The sequence below is a fragment of the Xyrauchen texanus genome, chromosome 29, assembly GCF_025860055.1.
Source record: "Xyrauchen texanus isolate HMW12.3.18 chromosome 29, RBS_HiC_50CHRs, whole genome shotgun sequence".
NCBI lineage: Eukaryota > Metazoa > Chordata > Actinopteri > Cypriniformes > Catostomidae > Xyrauchen > Xyrauchen texanus.
Window position 1 is genome coordinate 20821759 of NC_068304.1, and position 10309 is coordinate 20832067.

The window sequence follows — 10309 nt, forward strand, 5'->3', positions numbered from 1 at the left end:
TTTCATGTCACCTACCAACATCCTTTCATATTGAAGACCTGCAATGGTTTGAGTTTTTTTTTTTTTTACTTTTTGTGTTTGTTTTGTGGCCAGATTATTCATGGAGATTCTGAGCAGTTGTATGGACTGTGATGAGATCCAGTTTAAAGAGGATGGTAATTGGGCTCCTATGAGATCCAAGAAGATGGTACAGGAAGTGTCAGCCTCGTCAAACGGTATTGAAGGTATAATTGCAAAGCCTTAAGTAGCTGAGTCAGGGAGACCATAAACGGTCCTTTAGTGAAAAGTCTAGACATTGCATAGTACAACTTAAATGTTGGAGAACTTTTAAGTAGTCCACTTTGCTTAAGATCTGGGGGTATTGTTTTTTTATTTGTTTTTTTTATTATGCTGCTTCTGTCTTTCAGACTCTTGTCGTTCGGTTGTGTCAGCCCACAGAAACAGTTCGTCCCACAGCAGTAATAAGGTGGAGGTGATTGACCTGACGCTGGACAGCTCCTCAGATGATGATGATGATGATGATGATTACAATGACGAGCCTCCACCTAAAAGAGCCTGTCCATCCCTATCACCCACCTCCCCACCTGTCAGCAAAGGGTAAGGATTTATATTCTCCATATGTTTTTGTTGTTGTTTGTTTGTTTTTTGGTACTAGAAGATCTATTTAGAACATAATGAAGTGTTATTGGTTAAATTAATGAAATACAGTGTGCAATAGTGCAAGAACCTGCTAGGTGATTGATACCACGACTTGAGCATTGTACATACTTTATATATTGCCTTTATATATTGTACATACAGTGCACAGTGAATATGACATTTACTCATTTTACTTTGAAGTTGCTCTCCAGCTAGCAACAGTCTCCTAACAGTTTACACAGGCTGGATATATGAGTGCTGAATTTGCTCAAGTTTTGTTTTTTTTGTTTTTGTTTTTTTTTTTTTCCCAATTTGGAATGCCCAATGTGCTCTAATTCCTCGTGATGGCGTAGTGACTCACCTCAATCTGGGTGGTGGAGGACGAATCTCAGTTGCCTCTGTGTCTGAGGCCATCAACCAGTGCATCTTATCACGTGGCTTGTTGAGCGCGTTACTGCGGAGACATAGTGTGTGTGGAGGCTTCACGCACAACTCCCCACGCTCGCAACCGAGAGCGAACCACATTATAGTGATCACAAGGAGGTTACCCCATGTGACTCTACCCTCTCTAGCAACCGGGCCAATTTGGTTGCTTTGGAGACCTGGCTGGAGTCACTCAACATACCCTGGGATTCAAACTAGCGAACTCCACTGAGCTACCCAGGCCCCCCGGATTTCAAGTTTTGCGTTTCGTGAATTACATCTGTATAAATAAGGTATCAGCATATTTGCAGATGGTATATTATAGAAGATTTATTGATATTGGCTTTTTTTATAATTCGACAAGACAGTTAAAAGAAACAGGGAACTGTTGAGGTGAGAGAGGGAGAATGAAACATATAAGCAACTTAACATTATCAGTGCTTCTCAATCAGAAGGCTGGATATCTCGGATGCCACGTCATCAAGCACCGTCGAAGGCCGTCTCAATTGTGAGGACACTTGGAAGGTTCGCTGCCTTCATTTGCCACATTTTGGAGGATGCATCAGGGGCATCCTGCATGGCCTTCACTCACCCACAATCCTTTGCACAATTCAGATTAAAAAAAAATCATTTTTATAAAGAAAATATCAGAAAACAAACAGATGTGCACCCTCCTGGTGACATTTCTACAAAGCAGTTGTAGTGGTTCACAAGTTATTTATTTTTGAAACGTTCATGCCGTCACCACAGAGGTGGAAAAACTTTTGACGTAGCCATGTGGACTTACTAGACCATCTCAGTCATAGCGTTGAATGCTATGGAGGAGCCTAGCCTACAGCCTCAAATTCTGGTCTATGAATGGCACAGCCTCACTAGACTGCAGCCTTTCGTTTGAGAAGTACCCTATGAGCTCAGACACCTGATTGATCAGCCTCTGCGATTTATTGGTCAACCACTATTCCTAATTATGTTTTTTCTCTGCAGAGTGTTAAATCTGCATCATCAGGCATCTCCACTGGCACAAGCTCAAAGCATGCCTGCAGTGGAATCTAACTACATTCCTCCCCCCCCTCCTCTCATCCAGGACTACCGTCACTATTACCACACTCCCAGTGATCTATCAGGTATCAGCATCATTACACTTATATAACACTGTCAATTTTTACTTTTAACTTATCAGGCTTAAACTACACTGTTAAGACCCTTTCACATGACTCAATTGATCTATGTTGCCCATTGTATTGAATGTGTTTATTTTGAAATGTATTGTTTAATCATTACCAGTTCGGTAGTAGCAACCCTTTACATTGTGATGAAATGGCTTATGTTGTCATCTCTCCATGTACTGTCTATAACACATTTGGATGCTGTGTTTCTCACTTTCCCACTGATGTTTATGACATTTAACAGTTTTAGTGTTCAGTGGAGATGATCTGCAGGTGATAAAAACAGCTTCTCCTTTCTTTTCTACAGATCTGAATTTCTTCTCATTTTTACAAGGGGACAATCACCAGGTGGGCAGCAAAGCATTGCTAGAGGGCAGCATTGTGCATAAACAAGTGTCTATATCTTAACGCATTAGGTGTCTTATTACATTGAATGGATGCATTAGGAACCTGATTTCAAAACATTTAACAGCAATAGTCTAAAGTTGTTCTCCATCCCCCTCTGCAGCATTATAACATGGTCATGGCTGCTGCGGCCGCTGCCTCAGCCTCTGCATCAGCATCAGACGACCATGAGCTGCTGCTAAACCGCTTCATGCCCTATGGTTCCTCACAGCTTTTCCTGGAGCAGTCGGGGACACCTGCAAGCAGCTCACTAGTGCCTGCTAATGGCAGCGGAGGCAGCAGCAGTGGAAGCAGCAGTAGTCTGGTGTCCTCCAGCAGCCTGAGAGACAGCCACCCACATAGCAATGGCTCCCGCTCGCGCACTGATGCCGCTGCCTCCGTTATATACGGCTCCATCCCTGATGTAATTTCACTGGACTGACCACACTTGGGCGCCATACAAACAGACTAGCCTTTATCACAAACAGCAGGAGGGTGAAGCAGCAGCTTTGTGCACTCATTAATAGGATTTAGACATGAATGAGGTGGAACGCTGGAAAAAAAGAGAACAAAGACTTTTGTAAAGAGAGCTGTGTACAGAGAAGAAAAATCTATTTTCGGTTTTACTTTTGTATATAAACAATAGAACGCTGCCTACCCAGTGAGTGACTTCAGTCGGTATTTTCTCCATGGATACTGAAAATGTTTTTCACTGATTTCTGTTCTGTGATTATCTTATTCTATACCTTTTATACTTTTTTGCTATTTTATTTCACCTCAAATAATTATTTTAGTCACAATAATGGAAAGGCAGTCATCTGTATAATTATTTTCCTGTCTGGTCATAAGACTCTTTGCCCTCAGCCATTGTTTGAACGATGAGGGAACATGATATTATTTAACGCCATTATCCTGTGCAGGTAATTTATTATTGCTTTTAAGTTATGTAGGATGTATGCTGTACAGAAGCATTCCCTTACGCCAAGACAGAGTCAAGCCACGACATGCTTGAAGAGTCAACGGAGGTCATGTCTTATTCCTTTTGCACATTCTCTCTCATCCATTACCACATGAAGTATCCAGAAGTAGAGATAGGTTTAAAGAAAGCAGTGCCCAGATTTGTTGGTTATTATCGGAGGTGAACTCTGGTTCTCACAATCTTATGTTCTTTAGATGTTGTTTGTTTGTACCCTCAGAAAATTTCAGGCACTATTGCATACCTCATTAACACAGAAACCTTACAGAGGTGTAACGGCACATGTCAGCAGACCTTCAGATATTTTGAAACTGTATCTAATTTTGATACTTACATGTTAGCCTCATTTTTATAAGCTGGTCGCTAGTTTCCAACTATTACACACTCATTTTGTTTGGCAATTTAAATATGCACTCAGTGGACTTAACAATTTAGATTTTACTCCGGTTGAATCCAAGTTGTGTAGCTTCCTTAAGAGGATATAATTGGAACAACTGCATTCTGACTCTGTCAACTATGATGATTGAACTCAATTGCATCCTTTTTCAATTTGGTGTCTGGTGTCTTCTGTCTTCTCAAATGGCCCATTTTAAATTTCGAGAACATAATGTTTCCTTGAAATGTCATTTTCTCAAGGTCTGCATATCCTCCCTGTCAAAAGCCTAAATAGGCTACAACTAAGATTGGAATCAACTGTAATTGAAACATCATACAACCATTATCATTGAGCCCCATTATTTAGCATTACAGATTTTCAAAGTGTGTTTGAAAGGTGACCTTAGTGCTACCTAGACATCTGTGCTGTCTGTTTTGTCTGTATAAAATGTAATTTATTTATTTTATCTATATATATTATATTTTTACTATTTGTTTGATCAAGCATTACTGTCTTGCATTTATTTCTTAATTATTTGACAAGCTCTTAACACTTGCTTTGCATTGTACAAGTATTTAATTATGTGTCCATGTCTCATTCTCTCATATTTGTACTATATGAGACACCTGAGGCATTAATTCCACAATCTTACTTGCTGTGTCAGTTTCAGCTTTTGTTGAAATTAAACAATTTAAAGGATAAAAGCCAGCTGAGTGTGCATATCCTCTAGCTCAGTTATTTTTAATGACCTAGGCATTGAATAGTAATGGTTATCCATTGATCTTCCTCCATTAAAGAGGTTGTGGCACAATGTTGGGTTTTGATGAGTTGGCACATACTTTAAATCACAGTTTAAGATTTGATTACAGCTAGCACACAGAAAAGACCACTAACTTTCCTTACTGAATGTTTCCAAGTGATTTAGAACAAATGTTCAACTAAGTTTCAAATTAACAATTGGCCATAAACACTTTTGACATTCTTTAGTACTGAAATTATACATTTCACATGCCCCCTGAATCGCCACATCTGCCTTCCCTTGAAGTGTACCACTAGACAGTCAGTCCATAGCTGTACCAATAACTGGCAGCATGAACTCGCTGCCTTAAGTTCTTCCCTTACTGTATGTATGCTATGAGAGAAACCTTTATGTACAGGAAACCAATACCAGTTTGTATAAAAAAATTATATTAATTATTTATTATTTCAATTGGGATACATTATTTACCTAATGAATGTTACTTGTTTATGTAGAGAGCGATTTAGCTGTAATAAAACAAATACATTAAACCGTTTCTTTTTCTGTCTTTTGGGCTCTTCGCTTGACCTGGTTGTAGAATGAAAGTAAGTTATTTTAAATGTTCAGTGTATTTAAACCTGCAATAACAATGTCTCTCATTGTTATCTCTGATTAGTTGCCACTGGTGACCTGTCTATTAATAATAGCCACTTTGCTATTTTATTTCTCCCTTCTGATGCCCACTGTGTGGAATGCATCTTTGCGTATAGAGCAATTGACCCGCTGCTGTCTTGTCAAAAGTCTGGTCAATCTTTGCATTACATGGGCTTTTTTTTTTTTTTTTTTTTCTTTTCCCGGAGTGACCAACGTGGCTGGGGAGAAGCTCTGTTTACTGAAGCGAGTTTCCCGCAGGACACTATTGGCTGGCCTTTTATCATCTGCAGAAAATTCTGGTTGCTTTTGATCTGCCTATGTTGATCCTTTCCGTGTCCTATTTGTCGCTTCTGAGATTTGTGAGAAAGCGAAGTCTGAATAGATGCCATTCAAGGCGAATGATTCATGTCACTAAATCTGTGACATTTGTGTTGTGGTTCTTTCATTCTTCCTCAGTATTTTACTGCGGTCAAGCCAGCCGCCACTTCAAAATGAGCGGTCAAACTAGCCGCACCTATATTTCGCGGTGCACGTACACTGGTTATTGCGGTATGACCGTTAGAACTAAGGCAATTTCACATGCATTAATTTATTCTGTCTGTCTGTCAGAAAGAAAGGAAGACAGAACGAAAGAAAGAAAGATTTTAGCACACCTCACAACCTGTCACTGCATGATATATTGAAGTCCAAAATAAGAACCCCCCAAAGACTCATATATTACCTTTTTTGTCCATACATTCAGAAAATCATAAAAATAAAAGTCCTAGCTTCCACAGACCAATTTCACCTCAGGTGGGGAGGACACCTTCTCAAGGTGTGAACTACAACGTTTCAGGACATTCTGATGTTGAATTCCAAAATAAGAGCCCCCCAAACTCGAATATTAGATGTTTTGTTTACACATTCAGAAAATCATAAAAATAAAAGTCCTAGTTTCCACAGACCAATTTCACCTCAGATGGGGAGGACAGCTTCTCAAGGTGTGAACTACAATGTTTCAGGACATTCTGATGTTGAATTCCAAAATAAGAGCCCCCCAAACTCGAATATTAGATGTTTTGTTTACACGTTCAGAAAATCATAAAAATAAAAGTCCTAGTTTTCACAGACCAATTTCACCTCAGGTGGGGAGGACTCCTTCTCAAGGTGTGAACTACAATGTTTCAGGACATTATGATGTTGAATTCCAAAATAAGAGCCCCCCAAAACTTACATATTAGATGTTTTGTGTACACATTCAGAAAAACATAAAAATAAAAGTCGTAGCTTCCACAGACCAATTTTACCTCAGGTGGGGAGGACACCTTCTCAAGGTGTGAACTACAATGTTTCAGGACATTCTGATGTTGTCTTCCAAAATAAGAGCCCCCCAAAACTCGAATATTAGATGTTCCCCTTCTGTCGCTCTCTCCACGTTGTGTCAGAGAAGCAACACTAGGGGTCTCTCTTGAGCGCCGATATCCACCTCTGATCTATGAAAAAAGGCCAATGAGAGTTGGCAGCCAGTATTTGCATGTCCTGCCCCTGGACATACGGGTATTGAAGTGGAGCAAATACGGGAGTTCATTCAGGATTTTTCTGAGGAGCCGGAAATGGTCCGGCCTCAACAGTGGCTCGGCTCCGTGACGTGGCGGGGGAGACACAACGTCTCGTTCCCTCCATCAGGGAACGGAGGTTACATACGTAACCTAGACGTTCCCCTTCTGTCGCTCTCTCCACGTTGTGTCAGAGAAGCGACACTAGGGGTCCACTTATAAAGTGCCATGCACTGAGCCGTGTACGTGAACTGCTAATACAGGAGTGAGCAGGTATTCTTACGTGCAGGACGACCAACTGTATCAGGCTTCAAGTACCCTTCCCCAATGCCCCATTTAAGCCATCAGACTCCAGCCTGGCTGGGCCTCTTTTCTCTCTATGTTTCTCGCATAGAGCAACTACGGCCGGGGCCCTTACACGCATTGAGGGAAGGGGGTCTTAGCCCTTCTTTCAGGGCAGAGAAGACCCTGCGGAGGCCACACCTACCCAGCAGGGGAGGCAAAAATTGGCAAATACATCAGATGGCCTAACTTAGGACCTATGTGGAAAAGTTGGTGCGGTGGTAGACCCAACCTCGTAGGGGGGGTAGCGAACAGCACGGCGACCGAGGCAGCTGTAACTGCCTAAGGGAGACACGGGGGTCCGCTCGTGAGGGGACAGTACCGTGGCATTACACACAGGGGGAGTCCGAACAGGAGGCATTACATGTGGAGCACCTCTACATTTACATTTACATTTACATTTATTCATTTGGCAGACGCTTTTATCCAAAGCGAATTACAAAAGAGGAAGAACATCAGCGAATCATCTTAGGGAGACAGTGGTACAAAAAGTGCCATATTACAAAGTTTCACTATCATCATAATAGTATACCGGTTAAGTGCTTTTGGAAAAGATGTGTTTTTAGCCGTTTTTTGAAGATAGAGAGTAAGTTAGCTTCCCAGATTGAGTTGGGAAGGTCATTCCACCAGTACAGGGTAGCTTGAGGTACCCGCAGTGGCTTGGGTCGGCGAGTTCCTACGCTGAACTGCGGACCCACGAGGGCTAGGTAGGAGTCAACCAGCGACCCGAAGATGGGATCTCCTTGGAACGGAGGCGCACTGTTTTCCCTCGGTTGAGAGAAAGGGCGCTAGGCACAAGCGATTCACCCGGTCAGATCGTCAGCGTGCTACCGAGTTCTACGGGCTCGGACCTGAGAAAACACGGGACGATACTGACTCAACTCGGAGATTGTAGAATCTCGAAAAAGTGTTAGGTGTTGCCCAGCCCGCTGCTCTACAGATGTCTGCTAGGGAGATGCCCCTGGCCAGTGCCCACGAGGATGCAACACCCCTGGTGGAGTGAGCTTGAACCCGCAAGGGGGGGGCACAGCCTTGGTGTGATAAGCTAATGAAATGGCGTCGACAACCCAGTGGGCAAACTTCTGTTTGGAGACAGCGTTCCCTTTCAGCTGTCCCCCGAAGCAGACAAAGAGCTGCTCAGAGCGTCTAGTGCTCTGTGTGCGGTCCAGATAGATACGCAAAGCACATACTGGACACAGCAACGAAAGGGCTGGGTCTGCCTCCTCCCGGGAAACACTTGCATGTTCACTACCTGATCCCTGAAGGGTGTGGTAGGAACCTTGGGCACATAGCCCGGTCGCGGTCTTAGGATCAAGTAAGTGTCTGCCGGACTGAACTCCAGGCAAGTGTCGCTAACAGAGAACGCTTGCAGGTCCCCGATCCTCTTGATGGAGGCGAGCGCGATCAGCAGGGCGGTCTTGAGAGAGAGGGCCCTGAGTCCAGCTGAATCTAGCGGCTCGAAGGGGGGTCTCTGGAGGCCCGTGAGGATCGACCGAGAGATCCCAGGAGGGGAACAGGTTAGGCCGGGAGGAGTCAGCCTCCGGGCACCTTTTAGAAACCTGACAATGAAGTCGTGCTTACCAAGAGACTTGCCATCTACCAGTATCGTGGTGAGTCAGCGATGGCGGCGACATACACCTTGAGGGTGGAAGGGGACAGCCTCCTCTCCAGCCTCTCCTGTAGAAACACGAGCACTGACCTAACCGCAAGCACTTCTGTGGGTCTTCGCCTCGGAAGAACACTAGTATGCTGAACAGACGCCACTTTAGGGCGTAAAGATGCCTGGTCGAGGGGCTCTGGCTTGGTTGATAGTATCTATGACGGTCGGTGGTAGGTCGGCTAGATCTTCCGCGTCCCGCCCAGGGGCCAGACGTGGAGGTTCCAGAGGTCTGGGTGCAGGTGCCAGAGCGTGCCCCATCCCTGAGAAAGAAGATCCTTCCTCAGGGAATTCGGCCAGGGAGGGGCTGTCGTGAGGAGCGTGAGGTCCGAGAACCAAGTCCGGGTGGGCCAGTAGGGGGCCACCAGAGTGACTTGCTCTTCGTCCTCCCTGACCTTGCATAGCACCTGTGCAAGAAGGCTCACTGGGGGAAATGCGTACTTGCCGGGAGGCAAACAGGTCTACCTGGGCCTTGCCGAACCTGTCCCAAATCAGCTGAACCGACTGTGGGTGGAGCCTCCACTCTCCGCCGGGCAAGCTCTGTCTTGACAGCGCGTCCGCTACCGCATTGAGGTTGCCGGGGATGTGAGTGGCGCACAGTGACTTGAGTCGCTGCTGGCTCCAAAGGAGGAGACGACGGGCGAGCTGTGACATGTGGAGGGAGCATACTCCGCCTTGGCGGTTTATGTAGGCTACCACCGTGGTGTTGTCTGTCCTGACTAGGACGTGATTGCCCCGAATTAACGGGAGAAACCTCTTCAGGGCAAGAAAAACAGCCAGCAGCTCTAGGCAGTTGATGTGCCAGCGCAGCGGGCCTCGGTTCCACCGACCTGCGGCTGCGCGTCCATTGCACACGGCGCCCAACCCAGTTTGGAGGCGTCGGTTGTAACCAGAACGCGTCAGGACACCTGCTGCAAGGGAACTCCTGCCCGTAGAAAGCAGAGATCTGTCCAGGGTTTGAAGGCTTGGCGGCAGGCAGTGGTAACTTTCACGCCAGCGTGCCGCAGCGCCATGCTCGCCTCGGACTCGAAGTCTGGAGCCAGTGCTTAAGTGGTCTCATATGCATCAACCCCAGCGCACGGCCGCCGTGGAGGATGCCATATGCCCCAGGAGCTGTTGGAAACGTTTTAGAGGGACCACGGCGCCTGGCTTGAAGGAAGCGAGGCATTTCAGCACTGACTGAGCATGCTCGTTGGAGAGACGTGCTGTCATTGAGACTGAGTCTAACTCCAAACCGAGAAAAGAGATGCTCTGGACTGGGGTGAGCTTGCTCTTCTCCCAGTTGACCTGAAACCCCAAACTGCTGAGGTGCTTGAGCACCTGGTCTCTGTGCGCGCATAGTAACTCTCGCGAGGGGCCAGAATGAGCCAGTCGTCGAGGTAATTGAGTATGCGTATGCCAGCTCCTTGGAGCGGGGC

The 10309-nt window shown here is 45.2% G+C and overlaps 1 protein-coding gene across 3 annotated transcripts in view; it reads left to right on the plus strand.

The window, feature by feature from the left end:
• Nucleotides 1-5250, plus strand: part of LOC127622675 (E3 SUMO-protein ligase PIAS1-like) — a 41829-nt gene extending 36579 nt beyond the window's left edge. For 2 of the 3 annotated variants that reach the window (XM_052096699.1, XM_052096700.1), the window contains exons 10-14: nucleotides 94-224; nucleotides 408-597; nucleotides 2047-2186; nucleotides 2536-2576; nucleotides 2737-5250. In XM_052096699.1, the coding sequence (XP_051952659.1) occupies nucleotides 94-224; nucleotides 408-597; nucleotides 2047-2186; nucleotides 2536-2576; nucleotides 2737-3054 (820 nt within the window). In that variant the 3' untranslated portion in view covers nucleotides 3055-5250. The remainder of the gene's footprint in view (nucleotides 1-93; nucleotides 225-407; nucleotides 598-2046; nucleotides 2187-2535; nucleotides 2577-2736) is intronic. The other variant, XM_052096701.1, reaches the window with a different exon arrangement.
• The last annotated feature ends 5059 nt before the right edge of the window (nucleotides 5251-10309 follow it).